Source organism: Cnephaeus nilssonii (assembly GCF_951640355.1).
Source record: "Cnephaeus nilssonii genome assembly, chromosome: 4".
Lineage (NCBI taxonomy): Eukaryota > Metazoa > Chordata > Mammalia > Chiroptera > Vespertilionidae > Cnephaeus > Cnephaeus nilssonii.
In genome coordinates this window covers 33,205,558-33,227,532 of record NC_137075.1, presented here as the reverse complement: position 1 = coordinate 33,227,532, position 21,975 = coordinate 33,205,558, and the positions used below count along the sequence as shown (strand labels likewise).

Here is a 21,975-nt window from a genome sequence, read left to right as displayed (position 1 = left end):
AAAACTGAGCATCATCTTTTCTTTCCAGTGAAATAAAAAGAAAATTTAAAAATAAACAGGAACAAAATTACAATAGAGAAATGTCAATTCCGAATAAGATCCTACAGGTTCTGCTGATTCTCCCATCGAGTGGCAGGGCTCAAGTCATCATTAGGAGAGAATTTTATTTTAAAAGTGTCATCTTAGACTGCAAGAATGTCCGTTAAACATCACAATTAAACATGCCAAAGGAGAAGCCATGTTGTCAAAATGCCCACTTAACCCACCCAAACATCTCAAACGCACCCTTTGCTCACCTTCTATAACCCCCCTTTTTTTTAAGTTTTTTTTTTCTTTTTTTAAACAAGAGAAAGTAGACAGATACATGTTGGTAAATGCTAACTGTCCATATTCACATAGAGACACAGTGTAATCTCTGAGCCCAATATACAGAGAAAGGAGGAAAAAAGCTAGAATTCTATGCACTACCACACAGGGGCCTAGCACCCTCCAGCTCCCAGCAGAGCTAAGGGGGCAGAAGGTTTTTCTTTTTTCCCACAGAGCACGGAGGTGGTGATTCCATTAAGTTTTTCTTGAGACAGGAAGGGATAAAAATGAATTTGGAACAGAAAGGGGCAAAGATTCTTTTCCCACTGTATTCTGCTCAAGGTACATCCCCCCCAAATAAGGTGAGAACCATGGTGTAAAGGAGAAAAAGAGACCTCAAAAACAGGGCGACTGAGCACAAGAGGGGGGAAAAAAAGAAAAAGGAGAAAAAAGACTGCAACTTGCTCCCAGGGACTGGAAAAATTTTAAAAAGGTTGGAATCCATCAGTGTTCATTAGTCATCTTCTCCTTCATCTTCCTCTCCTTCTTCCCCCTCATCATCATCTTCATCCTCTTCACCTTCATCCTCATCCCCTTCTTCATCAATATCTTCCAACCCTTCCTCTTCTTCCTCTTCATCATCATCTTCTTCTCCTTCCCCTTCTTCATCGTCCACGTCAGGAACCAAGTAGTACTGTAAAGGATTTGGCCAAATGTCATCTTTGATGACTTCTCCTAACTCATCTGCACCTGCATCAGAATGGTCAGTAAACCAGGCAAAGAAGCTCTCTGGTTCCTCATGCTGTCTCTTCCTGCTGGCTTTATTCTGTGTTTGACTTGAATGTTTTGTCAAATCCTTTCCAGATTTCCATTTGATTTCAGTGGACTTTGAAGATGGATCACCACTCTCATTCAGATGAAACTCTTTGGAGAGAACTTTATTTTCAAAGTAAGGATTTTCATCAAAATAAAAATCTATTCTGTAACCTGATTTAATATCTTCAAATTCTGTCACTTCAACTCTTGTCAAATAATGCAGCGCCTCTTCATCCTCTTCCCCAAGCAGTGCAGACACCTGTGGATGGTTGACAAATGTTGTTACCCAAAAATCTGGGATTTTGGCGATCAATTCTGACCTCTTCTGAAAAAAATGCTTGGCAGAGTTTGTTATATTTCTGTTCTACTTTCAAAATCTCCTCCCTGGCTTGTTCATTAAGTCTGTCTGTTTCATTTTGTACTTCATCAATATGTTCAATCGCTTCTTGCTGTTCTTTTTCTCCCTTCGGCACGTCCAGAGGGGTCGGCAGCCACTTTCAGTTTCTTGATTTGCGGTGGGAGGAGGACTGGCGTTTGGGGGCCATGCTGCGAGGCAGGTCCGAGGAGCTGATCGCTGGGAGGTGGCCGGGCTCGAAGGCGCGCTGAGCACCTGTTGAGCATTTTTAACATCATTACTCTGAACTCTGTTTCAGATAAATTTCTTATCTCTGCTTCCTTTATCGCTTCTTCTGGAGAATTTGCTAGTTCTTTCATTTGGGAGTTGTTTCTTTGTTTCCTCATTTTGGTTGTCTGTTTGGGTTTGTGACTATGTATTAGGTAGATCCTCTACACCTCTCAATCTCTAGTGCAGGACAGTGTTAAAGGCTGTTTCTAATTGGATCAGGCAAAGACTCAATGCCTCCAGAGATCGATTTTGTTTACAGACTAATAGGATGTCAACTTGAATTGCCCCCAGGCAATCATCCGCAGGTGTGGAGAGAGTTTTTTCAACAGGGTGGGGCAGTTGATTTTGCCTAGAGACTAATTGTTACTTTTAATTTCTTAAGTGGCCTCAGGGCAAGGTGTTTTCCAATAGGGTGTGTCGACTGTCTTCCCCCCGGGCAAGGCAGATGTCTATGTGGGAAAGATGTCCTCTGCTGTGTGAGGGAATGACTCAACCCAGGAAACTTGGGGTGTCTGCCTTCTGAGCTCTATCCCCCAAGTCCCCAGTCCTGGGTTCTGCTCACAGCTTCAGTCCACTTCACCCTCCCTCTGCCAGAGCACAAGGTGGGTGGCTCCACAGGGAATTTTTGTGCATTGGCCCTTTAAGCAGGTGCCTGAACTTTCAGCTGCCACTTCCTGGCAGAGAGCACCCCACTGCTTTTCACAGCTAGATGTTATGTGCTCTCTGCTGGGGAGCCCAGCTTCAGGATTAGGTCCCAGAGTTCTCAGTGGCACACCCCCCCAACTGAGATATCTCTCCGGGACTTCAGTTGCCATCTGTGGGTGTCTGACCAGCCCTTTCGCGCCTCCGCCCCTCCTACCAGTCTCTATGCGGTCTCCACCTTCAGTCCTTGGGTATCAGGGTTCTCTCCTGTGAGTTTTCCATTGATTATTCAGGAAGCCTTTCCATATTTCAGTTGTAATTCCAGCTTGTTCCCGGGAGCATGTCCGTGCAGCATCCTCCTATTCTGCCGCCATTTTTAAAAAATTCATCTTAAAAATGTCTAGCACAGTGTCTTGCACTTGTAAGTTAGTCTAGTAAATATTTATAGAATGAAAGTTTGTTTTACCCTGGTGCCGTTTCTTGATGATGATAGTGGTGGTAATGATGATGATTGCTCCTAACAGCACAGACCTTGATTTTATTTTCTGAAAATTTCTGTTTATTCAGCACCTCAGACCATGGGCTCCCTTCCTTCTTCCCCTGCCCACAACAACTCTTCCAGTCTCACCACCATCTGTCCTGCTTCCTTTCCACATTTTTTAACCACCCACATACTGGCTCCCATGGGTACTCCCCATGGCTCTCTGGTTTTTTACTTATTTTTTTAATCCTCACCCCAGGATATTTTTTTAATATGTTTTCTTTCTTTGTTTGTTTGTTTTTAGAGAGAGGAAGGGCGAGGGATAGAGAGATAGAAACATTGATGGAGAGGAACATCATCGATAGATCGGCTGCCTCCTTCATGCCCCCCCTCCCCACCCACCCGGGGATCCAGCCTGAAACCCAGATATGTGCCCTGACTGGGGATCTAACCAGCGACCTTTTGGTTCCTGGGTTGACACTCAACCTCTGAGCCACACCAGCTGGGCCACCCCAGGGTATTTTTCCACGGATTTATAGAAAGAACTAGAGGCCCGGTGCAAGAAATTCGTGCATGGAGGGGGGTTGTCCCTCAGCCCAGCCTGTACCCTCTCCAATATGGGACCCCTCAAAGGATGTCTGACTGCCCATTTAGGCCCGATCCCACCGGCCTAATAGTACCTCTCACAATCCAGGACTGCTGGCTCCCAACTGCTTGCCTGCCTGCCTTCCTGATTGCCCCTAACCGCTTCTGCCTGCCAGCCTGATCACCCCCTAACCACTCTGCTGCCAGCCTGTTTGCCCCCAACTTCCCTCCTCTGCCGGCCTGGTCACCCCTAACTGCCCTCTCCTGCAGGGTTGATCACCTCCAACTGCCCTCCCATGCAGGCTTGGTCCCTCTCAACTGCCCTCCCTTGCAGGCCGGGTGCCTCCCAACTGCCCTCTCCTGCTGGCCATCTTGTGGTGGCCATCTTGTGTCCACATGGGGGCAGGATCTTTGACCACATGGGGGCAGCTATATTGTGTGTTGCAGTGATGATCAATCTGTATATTACTCTTTTATTAGATAGGATAGAGGCCTGGTACAGGGGTGGGGGCCAGCTGGTTTGCCCTGAAGGGTGTCCCGGATCAGGTGGGGGTTCCCTTGGGGCGTGGGGCGGCCTGAGCGAGGGGCCTGTGGTGGATTGCAGGCCGGCCATGCCCCCTGGCAACCCAAGCGGAGGCCCTGGTATCTGGAATTTATTTACCTTCTACAATTGAAACTTTTGTAGCCTGGAGCGGAGCCAAGCCTGGGGCTCCCTCTAAGGCCGGCAGCCATTTGTGTTGGGGTTATAATTGAAACTTTGTTGCCTTAAGCGGGTGGGCCCGGCCAGGGTGTTTGGAAAGCTTTGCTTCCCCTGTTGCCGGCGGCAACCCTGGCCTGCTCTCTCAAGCTCCATTCTGCCGCCATTTGTTTGAATTTGTTTACCTTCTATAATTGAAACTTTGTAGCTTGAGTGGAGGCTTAGGCCTGGCAAGGGCAGGTGGAAAGCTTGGCTTCCTCTGTTAAGTAGGAAACCTTGCTCTCTGTGGCTGTAGCCATCTTGGTTTGGGTTAATTTGCATGCTCGCTCTGATTGAATGATGGGTGTGGCTTGTGGGCGTGGCTTGTGGGTGTGTCAGAGGTATGGTCAATTTGCATATTTATCTATTATTAGGTAGGATGGAAGGGAGAGAGGAGGGGAAGAGAGACAAAGATCGATGTGAGAGAGACACATCGATTGGTTGCCTCCCTTTACAAGCCCTGACCCGGACGGGGATGGGGCCTGCAACCGAGGTATGTGCCCTTGCCTGGGAATAGAACCCGTGACCTGTAGGTCTGTGGGCCGACAGTCTAACCACTGAGGAAAACGAGCTATTGCTGGCTTTTTAATTTAAGTATATGACCTCTCTTTCTACTAGACTGAAAGTTCCTTGAAGCTAAAGTGAAGTCTTAAAGAGTTCCAGGCGTATGCCAAGTATCCAGCAGAGAGAACACAGCCAGGCAATCTACTAAAAGCTCCATAATCGCTTTTAGGACTCAAATAATTTTAATTTCCCCACCTCTTTGCCCTTCTTCCCTTTGCTCAACACCCTCCTCCCACATTCAGGATTCTATCTCACCCCTCCTTAGTCCCAAGGGCTGCAGCAGAGCCCAGGGAGAGATGGGGCACGGGTCCAAGGGGAAGTAAGGGCCTTTTTACGACCAACTCTACGGCTTCAGGCCTTGCTGGGGTCCCAGTTTTGAGCACATCAACATAAAACTGTTGTATCATTTGTAAAGGGGTGAGAGTAGTAAGGATCCAAGTGTATGTTCTATACAGTGGTCGGCAAACTCATTAGTCAACAGAGCCAAATACCAACAGTACAACGATTAAAATTTCTTTTGAGAGCCAAATTTTTTAAACTTAAACTTCTTCTAACGCCACTTCTTCAAAATAGACTCGCCCAGGCCGTGGTATTTTGTGGAAGAGCCACACTCAAGGGGCCAAAGAGCTGCAGTTTGCCGACCACAGTTCTATCCAAAACCAGACGACCTAGGTTCAAACCTTTGTTTCAGTATGTACTAGATCCATGACCTTGGGCAAAATACTTAACCTCTCTGTACCCGAGTTTCCTTATATGTAAAATGGGAGTAACAATAGAATCTTATCTCACAAGATTGTTGAGAGAAACAAAAGAGCAAACATTTGAAAAAGTGCTTAGATTTGTACCTGAAATGTGAAAAGAAAAAAAAAAAAGCTCAAAAGGTGTTTGCTATTGGTATTGTTTACTAATACTACCAACAGTGTCACAGACAATCGGTAACCTCAAGCCCACATAAATTAGAAATATCTCCTGTGACTAATTGTAATAATGCCAGTAATAATATTATTACCAGGTATGGCACACTTCCTGTGTGCTCACCTTGCATTATCTCCCTAAAGGACTGACAACATCCTCACGAGGGAGATGCACTATTATTATGCCATTTTCAACTGAGAGGTTAAGTAATTTTCTCAAGATCACGACGCCAGCAAGTGTCAAAGGCACATTTACTCCTTTATTCGCCGTTTGTTGAGTCCTGACTGTGTGGGAGCGGGGAGAAGCCCGCGGGTACAAAGGTAAACAGGAAGTCTCAGCTCCCCGCGAAGAGGCGGGCGGGGGCCGGAGTGACGAGTAAACAGAGTTCCTCCGCCGGCGGTAATGTCTGTGATAGAGGCTCACTCCCCCCGCGGGGCCGGACACCCGGACCGGAAAGTCCGGGGAGCTTAGGGGCCAAAGGGAAGCAAGACGCGGCAGTTACGGGATTAGCAGTCGTCTTTGGACAGACGTGTCCTGTGACAGACGTGTCACACCGAGAGGGGAAAACAAAGCCGGGTAGAGCCCCCAGCCGAGCGCTCAGTCCCGAAGCCGGTCCGACCGGCCCGGGCAGGGCCGAGAGGGGTTAAGGCGCGCCGGTGGGCGGGGCGCGCGCCGGGGCAGAGGTGGGGCCCGGCCCGGCCCGCCCCTGCCCCCGCCCGGCTGCTCCAACCCCGGGGACCGGGGGGCGGGCTGGGGTGCCGCCCGGGCGAGGGCCGGGAGTTGGGCCGCGGCGCGTCCCCGTCCCCGTCCCCGCTCTGCCGCCGCGCTCCGCAGACCGGACGCGCCGGGGAAGGAGAGCCGCCCGGGCCGGCCGTGCGGGCGGCAAAGTTTGGCTCGAAGAGGAAGTGGCCTCCCGCTCCGGCAGGTGGCGGCCGGGCCTGGGCCCCGGCGCTCGCGGCCTGCGGACGGGCTCCCGGCGAGGGTGCGCCCGGACGGGGCCTCGAGCTGACCGCCGGGCTGCGGGAGCGAGAGAAGCGAGAGCGCGAGAGCGAGCGGCGGCCCGGAAGACGAGTCCGAAGTTGGCGAGCGGCGCCGCCCCTGCCCTCGGGCCGCGCCCCGCCCCCAGCCCTGGCACCCCGAGCTCCGGCCGAGCGGCCCGAGCCATGGAGCCCCCTCGGGGAGGCGGCCCTGCGGGGCTGGGACGCGCGGAGCGGCGCCTCCTCCCCACTGGGTAGACGACGGAAGCTGCCGAACTTCTGCCCCACCGGGCCGCTCAGGATGCCGCCAGTCACCCTCCTCTTCCTCCTCCTGGGTGAGAAGCAAGCGAAACTCCTCTCCCGCCCCCACCCACGCCCCGGGCTGTCACCCCCAGACGCTCAGCGCCCTTCCTCCGCCGCGGCCCCTCACCCTCCCGGGCCAGCCCGAGCCCCCCGCCTCCGGCTGCCCCCAGCGCTGCCTGCCCAGCCCCCAGGAAACCTGCAGTCGCCGCCCTCAGCCCCCCTCTGGCTCCCCCGGATCCCCGCACCCACCCCTCAGGCCTTGCTGCCCGAGGTCGCGTACTGCAGTCACCCCCTGCTCCTGCGCCCCTTCCCATAAACTACCCGGAAGTCCCAGATGGCGCCTTTCCTCCTGGAGTTGGACAGGTGGAGCCAACTTCCCAATGACTCCCTCTCCTGCCCTGTCTCGCTCTTCCTCTAGGAGGCGCGCTGGCCCATCCAGACCGGATCATTTTCCCAAATCCTGGTGAGTAGATGATGCCTCTGGGGACTAGGGGCTTGGTAAACGGAGGGGAGCACCACGAAAAGGAGTCTCTCTTCCCTGAATTCTTACGGTACCTACATAGTTTTTGGGTGGAGATTATCCACCCTTCATTTTACCGGTGGGGAAACTGAGACCCAGTGTGAACCCTCACCTGGTACTTACGTACTATTTTGTTTTTCCCCCAGTCGCCATGCTTGATCTCCTAGTCTCCCTGAGGCTAGAGACAGTATTTTCGGTTCCTCCTGGTCCAAGGGCTGACACAAAGCAGACCTCAGATTGTATTTACTGTTGATACTTAAGGTGAAGCTGTGATGCTTGTGGGAGGGAGGGGACCCACTGAAGACTCTGACTATATCAAGTATGGGTGGGAGGGGAAGTTCATATGCTCCTTCTTGAAGAGCCCAGGCCCTTGGGGGCCTCAAGTCTGGGGAGGGATGGGATGGTAACAGCCTCTCAGCCAGTGTCTCTGCCTCTCTCACCAGCCTGTGAAGACCCTCCAGCAGTGCTCTTGGAAGTACAGGGCACCTTACAGAGGCCTTTGAGCCGGGACAGCCACAGCTCCCCTGCCAACTGCACCTGGCTCATCCCTGGCAGCAAGGATCAGACTGTAATGGTCAGGTGAGCAGCAGGGCAAGACTCTATTCCTCTCCCCGGCTCCTCCCAGCTTCATCATGGGAAAGCCTTCAGGGAAAGCCTTCTTTGTGGAATTCCCATCCCTGTCAACAGGGGGAAGAGTAGAATTTGATGTGGCCTCATCCAGTGGTTCCCAACCTTTTTTTGGCCATGCCCCACCTAAGCATCTCTAAAATCCTGATGCCCCCCATGACATATCATTCTTAATACCCAAAAAGTGAACTGTTCACGTGGAGGAAGCCTAAAAGGCCATTAACAAGCTTCCAAAGAGCATGGCATCCATGAAACAGAAAAATAAAAGAACAAAAGGATAGTTGAAGTACTAAGGAAGCAATCAGTAAGAAATTGTTTAAATGATAATCCTATATAATAAAAGCCCAGCAACTGAACCGTGGACCAACCAGAACAACTGGTCGACCAGTCGCTATGATGCGCACTGACCACCAGAGGGCAGACACTCAATGCAGGAGCTGCCCCCTGGTAGTCAGTGAGCTCCCACAGTGGGAGCAGCTGCTCAGGGGGCGGGTCCACAGCCACTCGCCTGACCAGGATGAGCAGCTGTTCCCGCAGCAGGCCGATCCCCGCAGGCCACACCCCCCACCAGTGCACAAATCCTGTGCACCGGGCCTCTAGTAATAATATAAATTGATATGGAAAAATAGCAAATAAAGTTTCAAAACATATCATAGAGAATTGAAATGCATAAATATGTCACAATATATATTTATATACTGTATATGAGGCCCCTAGAACCATAAGAAATGCAAAAAATTCAGTTAGTAACTCATTCTCGAATTGCCCTCCTTAAAAATCAAATTGTGCCCCATGTTGGGAACCACTGGCCTCATCTGTCCTAAAAGCCTGCCTTGTTCTGAACCAGACACAGTGAGTTGGATCTGGGTGGGGATGGACATTTAGCTTAGGTCCTAGTCATCTCTGAAGGTCAACAGTCATTCTAGAAACATCCTTGGGTTCCTATATGGCTGTTCTGAGGAAGTCCTTAATCTTTGCACATCTTTGCCTAGGACTCAGAGCTATTCCCTTATCAGCTAGAACCTTCCTCGGCCTCCCCAGAGCTCTTGAATAATCCAGGTCTCCCAGGCTCCTCCAACCTTGGGCCATGGGGTTGGGCCCATGTTAATTAAGTGCCTGGCTGTTTGCTTCACACAGTTCACTTTTCATGAATTTACCCAGAAGGGGGTAGGTGAAGGGAGAGGGAAATCTATAGAGAGGCTTTTGGAGCAGAGGGATCAAAGTGCCATGGTGATCCCAAGTCTCACTCCCAGGCATTTGGAGGGGATGGCAAGTTCTGGTTAATTTAACTGTATGGTAACTGCCAGTTACTGCTGACACTGTACTTGAGTGACAGTGCTGCAACAGCTGGAAAGCAATACTCCTGTTCGTGTTGCAGTCCCAGAAGGTAAGTCTGTTTTTCCATGGGAATCTGGGATATATCACACAGTCTCAGGGTGCCACTGGCCTCTGGTAGGACTAGTGCCATTGACTACTAGGGAATTTAGCTGACTGAATTTTCACTTAGCTATTTGAGTTGTGGATACGTAGATGCTTATGCTTTTGGGGGTAGGAAGGTCCTGGGGGAGGAAGAAGCCAGCGGTAGTAGTCAAGACTATCTCACAGCCCTGGACAGTGTGGCTCAGTTCGTTGGACCATCGTCCCGTACACCAAAAAGTTTGTGGGTTCTGTTCCAGGTCAGGGCACATACCTAGGTTTCGGGTTTGATCCCCAGTTACGGCTCATACAGGAGGCAAAGCAATTGATGTTTCTCTCTCACATTGATATTTTTGTCTTTTTCTCTCTCCATCTCTCTCTCTAAAGTCAATTAAGTATCCTCGGGTGAGGATTAACAAAAAAAGAATATCTCACATCCTGCTCTCCACCCCTGTAGGTTCCAAAAACTGCACTTGGCCTGTGGCTCAGAGCGCTTAATCCTGCGCTCCCCTCTCCAGCCACAGATCTCCCTGTGCGAGGCACCTGCCAGCCCTCTGCAGCTACCTGGGGGCAATGTCACCATCACCTACAGCTATGCCGGGGCCAGAGCACCCATGGGCCAGGGCTTTCTGCTCTCCTACAGCCAAGGTAGGCTGGGCAGGGTGTCCCTGGGGCTGTTAACACCGGCAGTGGGAGCCCCAGGGAGGAGGGGAGGACCCCACCAGTTCCAGTGTTTCATAGCCTTCTCCATGGTGCCTCTGCAGATTGGCTGATATGCCTGCAGGAAGAGTTCCAGTGCCTGAACCACCGCTGTGTGCCCTCAGCCCAGCACTGTGACGGGGTCGATACCTGTGGAGATGGCTCGGATGAGGCAGGTTGCAGTTCAGATCCCTTCCCTGACCTGATCCCTGCCTCTGACCCCACCCCACCCTGCAATCACACCTTGGAAGACTTCTATGGGGTCTTCTCCTCCCCTGGATACTCACACCTGGCGTCAGTCTCCCACCCCCAGTCCTGCCTCTGGCTGCTGGACCCCCATGATGGCCGGCGCCTAGCAGTGCGCTTCACAGCCCTGGATCTGGGCTATGAAGATGCAGTGCATGTGTATGACGGCTCCGGGCCCCCTGAGACCTCCCGGCGGCTGCGCAGGCTCACCCGCTTAAACAATGGCAAGGCTGTCACCGTGGAGACGCTGTCTGGCCAGGCCATCGTGGCCTACCACACAGTTCCTTGGAGCAGTGGTCGGGGCTTCAATGCAACCTACCACGTGCAGGGCTATTGCTTACCTTGGGACCAACCTTGCGGCTTAGGCTCTGGCCTGGGGGCCAGTGAGGGCCTAGGTGAGCGCTGCTACAGTGAGGCCCAGCGCTGTGACGGCTCATGGGACTGTGCCGACGGCACAGATGAGGAGAACTGCCCCAGCTGCCCACCTGGACACTATCCCTGTGGGGCTTTTGGCACCCCTAGTGCCACAGCCTGCTACCTGCCTGCTGACCGCTGTAACTACCAGACCTTCTGTGCCGACGGAGCAGATGAGAGACGTTGCCGGCACTGCCAGCCTGGCAACTTCCGATGTCGGGATGAGAAGTGCGTGTATGAGACATGGGTGTGCGACGGGCAGCCAGACTGTGCTGACGGCAGTGATGAGTGGGACTGCTCCTATGCCCTGCCCCGCAAGGTCATTACAGCTGCAGTCATTGGCAGCCTTGTGTGCGGCTTGCTGCTGGTCATTGCTCTGGGCTGCACCTGCAAGCTCTATGCCATTCGCACCCAGGAGTACAGGTCAGCTGGCTTTAGAGGAGTGGGGATGGAGGGTGAGGCAGGGCCCGTGCTGCCACAGGAGACCAGGAGGGTGCCATGTTGGGGATAGGTTCAGTGACCAGCTTATGGGTTGGCTCAGGGGGTTATCCAGCTTGGGGAAAGAGGTTCTTCTTTGAGGAAAGAGCAGGTCTATCTTCTGAAAGCCATCTCAAGGAAGGAGGGGACCTCAGATGACTTTTTGGGAAAACCGTGGTAGAGCTTCAGTTGTCCTGTCCTGGGTGTGGCGGGAAGAGGCCTGTCCAGGCTGGGACAGGTACTGTAGCTGGACCACCTGTGACTGAGCAGCCCTCATTCCTTCCAGCATTTTTGCCCCCCTCTCCCGAATGGAGGCCGAGATTGTGCAGCAGCAGGCACCCCCCTCTTATGGGCAGCTCATTGCCCAGGGCGCCATCCCACCTGTGGAGGACTTCCCTACAGAGAATCCTAATGATGTAAGTCACTGCCCCCAACCCCAGCTCATCCTGCCCCCATCTCCACGGTGGCCCTGCCACTGTCCCTTCCTCTCAGGCTTCTGGCCCTCATCCCTCCGACTGCTGTCTCCTCTTCTCCTTGCAGAACTCGGTGCTGGGCAACCTGCGTTCTCTGCTACATATCTTGCGCCAGGATATGACTCCAGGGGGTGCCTCAGGCGCCCGCCGCCGCCCGCGGGGCCGTACCGTCCGCCGCCTGGTGCGCCGTCTCCGCCGCTGGGGCCTGCTTCCTCGAACCAACCCCCCAGCCCGAACCCCGGAGACCAGACCCCAAGTCACACCTCCCGACGCGCCCCTTGAAGCCGTAGACGGCGGCACAGGTCCAGCCCGTGAGGTTGGGGCAGTAGGTGGGCAGGATGGGGAACAGGCACCCCCACTGCCTGTCAAGGCTCCCCTCCCGTCCGCCAGCATATCTCCCGCCCTCCCTCCTGTCCCGGAGGCCCCAGGGCCACTGCCTTCAGTGCCCCTAGAGCCATCACTGCTGTCCGGAGTGGTGCAGGCCCTGCGAGGCCGCCTCCTGCCCAGCCTTCGGCCGCCAGGACCAGCCCGGCCCCCAGGACCAACCCAAACCCCACCTGAACCCCACACAATAGTCCTGTCCCCAGAGGATGAAGACGACGTATTGCTGGTGCCTCTGGCTGAGCCGGGAGTCTGGGTAGTTGAAGCAGAGGACGAGCCACTGCTTGCCTGAGGTGACCTGGGCTCTCCTGGGGGCTCTAGTCACAGTGATAACAACCGTTTAGAAAACAGCTCAGCTTCACTCCCACTGCTTCCCTCCCACCCTAGGTCTGAGGGGACTTGGTGAGCCTCCCTTTGGGCCTGTGTAGCTGCTGTCAAGTTAGGTGTTCCTCAGGCAGAGAGAGGGCTCATACAGAGCTCCCTCTGCACCTGGCCAGAGATCACAGTCTCTCCACCACCACCCTCTCCTCACACCACCACCATTTGGGTGGCTCTTTTTAAAAAGTAAGGTTCTAAGAGGTCATAGGCCTGAACACTCCATCCTTACCAATCCCCCACCAAAAGTGGCCTTAAACACCAGCATGCCAATTGGCTGGAGACCTCTAGCCCCCAAGGGAAGGATTTAGGCAGGGCCTGTGGTTTTGCCAACTGTGATCCTTCCTATAGGGTCTGGCTCAAAAAAAAAAAAAAAAAAAAAAAGCACAACAAAAGCTTTTGTCTGATATGTCATTGCCCAGAAGTGAAGGTTGAAAATAAAGGAATCAGAAATTTAAGATTTTTGTACATGAGCTGTGAGCCTGAGCCCTGCCTCTCTACCCGTCTCAGCTTATGCTCCTTCCTGTGTAGGCCTTTGCTCTGCCCTCTTCCTATTGATCTAATCACACACACTCTTGATTTTTTTTTACCACTCAGTGGGTGAGAAAATTCTAGGGATCCTAAGAACCAACCCTTTCCACCTCCACTCACCACCTGGGGCCCAGCTCTACAGTGATTGACACCAGGGTGAGCACCAAGCCTCTTTATTCACTGCCAGGCTGGAAGTCTGGGGAGCCTGCTGGGCCCTGTAGCTGGAAAGGTTTCCATTTGTGGAGTACTCCCAGAGCACAGGTCACAGGAGCAGATGGTCCCTGGTGGAATATGGGAGCTGTGACTCCTGCCCTCCACCCTCTACCCCCACCAGACAATTACAGTCTGTCCTAGGCAAGACATGAACTTTTAGCAGGCTGCCTCAAAGCAGGCAAAGGTGAATTGAGAGAAAAATCAGAAACATTCTGAGCGTGAAGATGCTGGCATCTACTTGGCCAAATCTAAGAGGTCTTCCTGGAAGAAGGCCCAAACTAGACTAGAACACTGTCAGTAGTTGGAATAGAGTTGTGAATTCCAGGCATGGTGAGTGTCCACAGGATAAGCAAACTAAGCAGACTTGAGAGTGAAGGCTATAAGCTGGACTCCGAACCTCAAAAGGTGCAGGAACGCAAGCAGTAGCCAGAGCCAAAGAGCTGGAGAGGGTGATCGAGGAGGGAATGATCTGTGGAAATGTTGGAACCCAGCCTCTGGTAAGCAAGGTATAGAGCTGTCCCAGAGTTGGTATGAAAATCGGGACAAAGGATATAGAAGAAACTATGGGGGTGAGTATTATGCCCCAGGAGCAGAGCTGAGGCATCCCTGACAGAAGGCCCTCCCCAGGGGAACCCCCAATCTCCTTGCTCTTCCTGCCTGGCCTGGCCTATCCCCACCCCTCTGGTAGAGGAGGGCCCTATTGATTATATCCTGTCAACATCCTTACATGCAGTGCTAATTGCATAATGTTTCCTCCTTCCCAGTGAGCAAGAGCCTAAGGAATGGCAAAAGGGTATATGGTGTAGTCCTGGGACCCTGGCATCTTGGCTCAGGAAAGACCCAAGTTCCTTTCACTGCAGATCCTCTCCAGGGATCGGAGAAGGGGCTCCAGAGATCTCCATTCTTGCTTACTGTTCTTCCTTTGGGCCTTCCTTCCCCAGTGCAACAATCCCTGGGTCCCACCAGTGTCAGACCCAGTGAAACAATATTGATTTCCCCTCCCATTCCTCCATCACCTGGTCTCTACCTTCTTCCTGCTCCTCCTGTCTTCCCTACAGCCATCTCAAAACCTTCAACCTGGTATCTTCATCCCTTGTCCTACTCCAGACCTTTTTTTGTAATGAAAGTAGACAGATTCAAGGTAAAAACAAACAAACATAAAACACTCCCCATTATGGAACTCCTCAGAATGCTGGAGGGAGGACTTGAAGGTAGAGTTCACTAGGAAGGCCTGTGTGTATAGATTCACAAGCCTAAAAGAAGCTTCTCTGGGTGCTGGGTGGGAGATGCAAGCAGTAACACTTAATCAGCCAGTGAAGCTCCAGGTTGGTGGGGAGAAGGAATTGGCCTTGTACAGGCAGTAAGAGAAATCTAGTAAAACAGAGGGTCCTACCCAGGAGAGGGTGGGACATTGGGGAACATTCACCCAAGTTTGTTTTAACCATGGCCCAAGGAAAAAGAGGAGGCAACTTCAGATACTAGCAGGATAGACACCGCTATCTATGGTGCCCAATATCAGGGCTGAAAGAGGAGGAGGGTGGTGTTCTCAGCTTAAGAGGGGGATTGACTGGAAATGTGAGAACAATAGAATTCAGTCCTTAAGGAGCAGAATCTGGGGCTGGACCAAGTTCCAGTCCCTACTGGGAAGGAAGGGGGTCCCCCAGCCACACAGAAGAGGCAGTGGGAGCACCAATAATTGGGCACTCTGCTAAGTGTCAGATCCATTATCCTTTGTGGCCAACTTTCATGACAAGGCTATGCCATAGGCATCATAACCACACAAGCCAGTTCACGGGTTCAGAAGCAGCATCCAAGGAATTAGGAGACCAGTCTAGTCTCTACGGAGAGGCAGATTTAAACCTGGGTTGGTTCGCTTCCAAATCTCACCCTTTCCCACTATTTCATAGGATCTCACATTCCTGCGGGAGCTTGGAGATGGATGAGCAAGTATACAGCCCCTTACCCGTAAGAAAAAGAGATGGTGGTTTAGGTGAAACCCAACCTGTTCCTGTAGCCTAAAGCTGGTTTGAGGGCAGGCCGAAGTCAGTCAAGAATCCTTGCTGGGTTCAGCAGCCCCTGACTCACTCTTCTGATATCAGAAAAATGAATCCAGCCACCTCATTGAGTTTTCCAGCTACATCAAGCTCACACCTTTATAATTTAAAACTTTTCTAAGAACTCATTTTGGAAGGAAATCATTCTAAAACATTACATTCATATTTAGCTCATCGGTGTTCTCCAGACAGTGCTCAGCGATGGAAGTTAGGGATGGGAGCCAGAACCTAACATAAATTTTTCTGGGATGCTGAGGATCACGCATAGAAACCAATGGCTCCTCTTAAGCTATGTTTTCAGAAGTGATAACAGCATCAGGGGGCTGTTTGCCTTTATGCCAAATGACATTAGAGCACTTCTTAAATGCAATGACTGCTTTAAAAGGTCTTTGTGGTGTTGCTTCCCTCACTACCAGGCTGTCAGGGGTCACTTGCTGCTCTAAATGAGCTTCTGATCTGTGTGCACATGGACACACACGGACACACGAATACTGTGAATAACAGATAAATAGTCCATGTTTGAAGACTGGGGAGTCTATCCTATGAGTAAAGTGCATGAGTATTGTACCTGTTCAGGAGTCCTTTCTGCTCCCACTAGACCCCACAATGTTGCCCTGTAGTTGGTCTCCAGATAAATGCATGTTAGTCCGATTACCATTTGCCTTTTCAATTGGAAAAGTTCACCAAAAACTGCAATATGGATTGTTCCCAATAATAGGAGACAGTTGGAATATTTAAGACAAGGAAGGCAGCACAGGGCAGAGATGAAGAACAATCTTTGGCATTGGAAAGATGTAGGTGGGAGTCCTGGTGTCCCTACTTTTTTTCCAGCTGCATGATTGATGTGGAGACCGGCCACCCGCCTACCACTCTGAGCCTTACAGCCGTGAGGATGAAGGGTACTGTGGGAAGACCTGACAAAAATGGGGTCAGCAGGGGCCAGGAAATCAGAATGTTTGGGTGCTTGCAGGTGTCAGGAAGGAAGAGCAAGAGTAATTGGGCAGGAAACGAACAGTAAATGAGACACCCATCCTGGTTTTACAAAAGGAGGTAGACATTGCCTTGTGTAGCCCAGAAGCCCTGGTGGCTGACCCAGAGAGGGAGTCAAGGGGAGGGGCTAGTATTCTATACCCCACCTTGGAGTTGGGAACCTCCAGAGGGTTAGTCTCTCCCCTTTTTCCTGTCTGATTACACTAGGCTGGTGGGCCTATCGGAGGGAGGAACAGAGGAAACCCCCGCAATGGTTTGCAGCACCTGAACCTGGTGACTTAAGGAAGCAGCCCAAACAAAGCAACCATCTCTCCTTCCTCAAAGCCCCCATCTACCTAGGGGCCAGGCTGGGAAATGGGTACTTTTCTGGGCCTTCGCCCAGAAGGGGTGGTGTGGGGAAGGAGAGGATGGCAGGGAAGCGTGGTGGCAAGGTGGGAGCCTCCTGTCTCTGCATGTCTTTTGGTTTCTGCCTCTGGACCTCCATTTAGCCACGGAGCACCTACTCGGGGCTAGCTATTGGGCGCGGGGGCTGGGAACACAGAGATAACTGATGCACAACCCTGGCTCCTGGAGAAAGACCTCTCGGTCCTTGTGTCCCTGCCTCCTGCCTTCCTCAGCTCCCTTACCCACCAAACCCCCGCCCCACTTCTCTGAGACCCTGTCTCTTCTGCTCTCTGACTTTGTTCTGTTCTGTCTTACCCGGATTCTGCAGTGTGTGTGCTCCCGGAGGGAAGCGACACAAAGCGGGGAGGGCGGAAAGGAGGGAATCCCGCTGACATCACTGCTCATTAGCATGTGTGACCTCATCAGGGGCGGGACAACTTCCCCAGGTGTCTAGGGGGGAGGACCCGTGGGGGGAGGTGGTATTTAAAGGGAAAAGCTGACAGTGCTGCTGAATGAGATAGCGGTACTGCTGGTCGCCGGGCTGCACAACACACGCACACCGATGCTTTCGGACCTGGACGCCGACATGGACACGGACACAGAAACCACAGCACTCTGCCCCTCCGGCAGCCACCAGAATTCCTCCCCAGGGACGCCCACTCCAGGTGAGGCAGAGCGGGGCAGATTTGGGCTGGAACCAGGGGGGTGGGAGCCGAAGCTTTGGTGGGGAGGTCAGATCTAGGGGTTAAAGGAGCTTGAACCCGAAGAGCAAGTTGGAAAGGGGAGAAGCCTCCCACTCACACTAGGAATGGGGTTGGACTGGGGGGTGGGGGAAAGAGCTGCTTAAACGCCCCCTCCCCCTCACTCTCAGGGCTACGCTGGGGAAATGTGTACTCGGCCCCCTAGGTCCGACTCATTCCCTAGAGGCTGGAGGAAAGGAACGGGGAAAGGGAAGGGGGGGGGGGCCAAGCCTGGGGAATCACGGGCAAGGGGCTGCCCTGGGGACCTGTTGTAAGGGTTTCTTCCAGCTCCTGGAGGCCCTGGATGCTAGCCAAGTATTGATCCTGGGCTATTTCCAGCCTCTCTCCATCCCCCTTTGTTGTGTCTGTCCATCTTCCTCCTGTTACCCTGACCCATGCATTGTCACTCTCTTATGCTCCTGTGCTCTCTCCCTCTCTCCCTCTCCCACCCTTCCTCTTCCTCACCATGAACACAATATTTTCTCCAACTCACTGAAACAGCCAGGGGTGCGGGATTCTCACACACCGGCCGTGCACTGGGGGATACTCACCTACAGGGCCGCAGGGAGAGGCAGCCCTCTCGTGCACACACCCACAGAGACACAAAGCACACATCTCAAAGAGCAAAGGACCTTCCCTGGGATCAGGCTCCCCGCAAAGTTTTTGACTACCACTGCCCACCCCCACAGAACATGGGCAGCAGCTCCAGTTTCTCCTCCCCGAGCCAGCAAGCCAGGGGGTTGCCGTGCAGGAAGCAGCAGGGGCAGGGCCTCTTGGCCGAAGGAAGAGCAGCTCCCGGGCCAGAGGGTGTGCCTACGTGTCAGTGTGAAGTGTGAGTGGGTGTGCAAGGCTGCACACAGGTGCCTCCCTTACAGGGGCAGTTTTGAATAGGTTATGGCTGGAGCCACTTTGAACAAGCCGTCAGGTCAGCTCCTTGGTGCCCCACCAGTTCGGGCTTCTGGGGGAGTTTCAGTGTAAGGGGTCAGGCCAAGGATTCTCAGCTCCTTCTGGGTCATGGTCATCAACTGGGCCTCTTAAGCTGGAACAACCAGGATTGAGCCCTCTGCAGATGGCTAGGCATACCCTGCTCATTGCTTCTTTCTCTTTGCCCCCCAGAAGCAAATGCCACACTGCTGAAGAAGTCAGAGAAACTGTTGGCAGGGTTGGACCGGAGCGGGCTACCCTCTGCCCCAGGAGTCCCCAGACGAAGAGGCAGTATGCCTGTCCCCTACAAGCACCAGCTGCGGCGGGCCCAGGCTGTAGATGAACTTGACTGGCCACCTCAAGCCTCATCCTCTGGCTCGTCTGACTCCTTGGGCTCAGGGGAGGCAGCCACCACCCAAAAGGATGGCATCTTCAAGGTCATGCTTGTCGGGGAGAGTGGCGTGGGCAAGAGCTCCTTAGCAGGCACTTTTGGCGGTCTCCAGGGAGACAGCGCTCATGAGCCAGAGAACCCAGGTATTTGGGGGAGCCCTGCAAGGGTTGAGGGTGCCTCCAGAGCTAGTCAGGGGTGGAAGAGCTCAAGGCTTGAGCAGCTCCTGGGAGCCAGAACCTAAGAGAAGCTTCTCCAATGCTTTTTGTGGCATCCTCCCTGGAGGACGCTCCCTGGGTCTGGGATCTGAGGCATCCCTGGTTACCAGGTTCACAAGTGTTGAGAGCTTCCTAATGGGCACTATTCCCTGCTTATTTCCCAACAGAGGACACCTATGAGAGACGCATCATGGTGGATAAGGAGGAAGTAACTTTAGTGGTTTATGACATCTGGGAACAGGTGAGAACTAACACGTGGCTGCAAGCAGGTGATGAACCCTGGGAGAACTGGGGAAGGGCAAAGCCTGGGTGAAGGCTGGTATACTATCATCTTAGAGAGCAAAGGCCCACAATCGTGTGCACATCATGGCAACAAGATCCACTTCTTTCCAGGGTCTTCTGATCCAGAGGAAAGTTAGGATTTGAATTTGGCAAACCCTGCAGCTGCAAGCCAGGCTACACATTCTGAAACTGACCCTATCCGTGCTTTTATCAGCCTGGAAGAGTCTGACCCGGCAGGAGCTCAGGGCTCTGCAATGTCAGGGAAAGGAAAAGGAAAAGTGAGGACTTGTGAACATTGGAATATAAATGGTTACTATATAGAAACAAGAGACCAGATTACATAACACTTGAAGAGCAGTCATTTCTTAAACTTTCTTGAGCTTATGTATCAGAAAATAGGACGGGTTACCCTAGCCTAGGATCCTATGTCTCCAATTCTCCAGTGAGGGGCTCACATTACTAACTTGTACCTCCCCCACAAACACACCCTGGATATGGAGATTCTGCCATTAACTAGCTCTGCTGTTCTAAACAGGTGGTTTGATTCCTCGTCCTTGCGATTGTAGGTGCTGGACAGATTTTCCCATGCTCCCCAGCCCTGACATTCTATGACTTTCTGCCCATCTGCAGGGGGATGGTGCGGGGTGGCTGCAGGACCACTGCCTTCAGACCGGGGATGCCTTTCTCATCGTCTTCTCAGTCACTGACCGACGAAGCTTCTCCAAAGTTCCAGAGACTCTACTTCGACTCCGTGCTGGAAGGCCCCACCACGACCTGCCCGTCATCCTCGTTGGAAACAAGAGCGACCTGGCCCGCTCCCGGGAGGTCTCATTGGAGGGTGGGTGTCCTGAACCTCATCCATACTTGCCATCCTAAGGTCTCTTCTCCCTTCCGAGTCACCTCTTTTCCGTAAGGCTTTTCTACTGTCAGGTGCACAAACTTAACCACCTTTAGCCCCAGGCTAAGCACAGCCCCTCAATGCCCGTGCCTAGGGCCCTGAGGAGCCCTTCTCCTCACTCCCCCTCGCATCTTCTCCAGCTGCCCCCCTTCTCCCTCCCCACGACCCCTACTTTGCCCTCTTTGCCCCAAACCCTTTTCACTGCACAGGGGCCCTGCCCAGGCCCGGTGCAGCCCCACAGGCGCCTGACCCCGTCCCTCCCCGCAGAGGGCCGCCACCTGGCAGGAACACTGAGCTGCAAGCACATCGAGACGTCGGCCGCGCTGCACCACAACACCCGGGAGCTCTTCGAGGGCGCCGTCCGCCAGATCCGGCTGAGGCGGGGCCGGGGCCACGCGGGGGGCCCGCGGCCAGAGCGGGGCAGCCCCGAGGGCCCCGCGCCACCCGCGCGTCGCGAGAGCCTCACCAAGAAGGCCAAGCGCTTCCTGGCCAACCTGGTGCCCCGCAACGCCAAGTTCTTCAAGCAGCGCTCTAGGTCGTGTCACGACCTCTCCGTGCTCTGAGCCGCGGTCGCCATGGTCACCGCGGTCGCCATGGTCACCACGGTCGCCATGGTCACCACTCTCGGCTCGCCCCCCTCGCCCCGCCACGCCCTGTCCGACTTCCTTTGTGGAGACGGCCAAGGCTGGAGGGGGAGGGTGTAGACTCTAGGAAACCAAAAACTCCCCGGACGCCCCGGTGTGACCACGGTTAGAGGGGAGGGGGGCGGCCCCTGAAATCCCGCCTCCGCCCCTGGGCGCCGGAGGCGGCACTCAGACCCGAGGGCGGGCGCGCCGACGGGCAGGAAGGAAAGTCGTTCTGCAAGGTACAGTATTTTGTTCATTCGCGCTTTACCACCTCTTCGGTAGAGACCCTGAAACCGAGAACTGGAAAAGTGCTTTGTAGACTCTTTTACAGGGTTTTCCACCTTTGTACTCTGCACGAATATGCCTCACCTTTAAGAGATTCTTAAAGGTAAAGACACAGAGACCCTTCCTGGAGCCTTTTCCTATAACGTTCTGGCTCTTATCTGCTGCACTTGTCCACTTTGCCTTTAAGGAGTTTTTAAAGGCAAGGGCCTGGTAGTGCTATTTTTTGAGAATTGATTTTGTGATTTATCATTACACCACGGCACTTCCCCTTTAAGGCTCTTAAAGGTAAGGTGTGGACAGACTTTTGCCTTCAGATGCCAGCGTGAGGAGCTGAGCGGGTGGTAACTCCCCTTTGGCCAGGGCCCAGGAGGTACCAGCAAGGGTCCACCCTTCCCTTTAGAATAAAGAATTTTTCTACTGCACCTGTTCACTTTGACTTTGTTTTCAACGCCCCCACAGAAGGGATGGATGTGGGAAACTCTTGTCTGTTACAGACACGAAAACTCAGGCCCAAAGGAGCAAGGACCCTAAATCTCTAGGGAGGCTTCAGAACTGACTTAGCCCTGATGTAGTCCGTGACAGGTGACCACGGCCCCTTGGAGATAGCTGGGCCTAACTCGTGCCGTTGCCTTGCTGTTGAAGAAACAGGCCTGGAGAGGAGCTAGAAGTAATTTAGTAACTTAGTGACACAGTAGTACCAAGTACCCATCTCTTTACCCTACCTTATACTGCGAGCAGCAGGCTAGAGGCTACATTTAGCTCCCAGAGGTACATTCAGCTATGACCTGGACTGGTTCAAGGTGAGGCCCACATCCACCAGAGAGGCCCACCCGCTGGGTCATGACGGGGTCAGCCTGCACCTCC

At 53.2% G+C, this 21,975-nt stretch overlaps 2 protein-coding genes and 1 pseudogene across 4 annotated transcripts; 2 read left to right on the top strand and 1 right to left on the bottom strand.

Annotated features, from left to right (window-relative positions):
* Positions 1-297: 297 nt before the first annotated feature.
* Positions 298-1,881, bottom strand: LOC307098888 (protein SET-like; annotated as a pseudogene). The gene has a single exon. The product of its transcript is annotated as a protein SET-like (transcript).
* Positions 1,882-6,386: 4,505 nt separating this feature from the next.
* LRP10 (LDL receptor related protein 10) lies at positions 6,387-13,051 on the top strand. Its single transcript, XM_079769076.1, is given in 8 exon segments — positions 6,387-6,869; positions 6,871-6,982; positions 7,369-7,413; positions 7,914-8,049; positions 9,971-10,161; positions 10,278-11,295; positions 11,636-11,765; positions 11,890-13,051. Coding segments are annotated over 8 exon segments (2,274 nt in total). The 5' UTR covers positions 6,387-6,833; the 3' UTR covers positions 12,496-13,051.
* A 4,091-nt stretch (positions 13,052-17,142) lies between these two features.
* Positions 17,143-20,898, top strand: REM2 (RRAD and GEM like GTPase 2). Of its 2 annotated transcripts, XM_079769832.1 has the most exons (5): positions 17,143-17,415; positions 18,607-18,948; positions 19,188-19,261; positions 19,933-20,140; positions 20,468-20,898. In XM_079769832.1, exons 1-5 carry the CDS (start codon positions 17,313-17,315, stop codon positions 20,761-20,763), a joined length of 1,023 nt encoding a protein of 340 aa, XP_079625958.1. In that variant the 5' UTR covers positions 17,143-17,312; the 3' UTR covers positions 20,764-20,898. The 2 variants fall into 2 exon arrangements, with proteins under 2 accessions (XP_079625958.1, XP_079625959.1); XM_079769833.1 differs by lacking the exon at positions 18,607-18,948.
* The last annotated feature ends 1,077 nt before the right edge of the window (positions 20,899-21,975 follow it).

Excerpts from the sequence above, each read along its gene's own strand:
- REM2 (XM_079769832.1), top strand. The coding sequence starts at position 17,313 with ATGCTTTCGGACCTGGACGCCGACATGGACACGGACACAGAAACCACA. Across the intron at positions 17,416-18,606 it reads CCCAGGGACGCCCACTCCAG|AAGCAAATGCCACACTGCTG; the intron begins GTGAGGCAGAGC and ends TTTGCCCCCCAG. Across the intron at positions 18,949-19,187 it reads TCATGAGCCAGAGAACCCAG|AGGACACCTATGAGAGACGC; the intron begins GTATTTGGGGGA and ends ATTTCCCAACAG.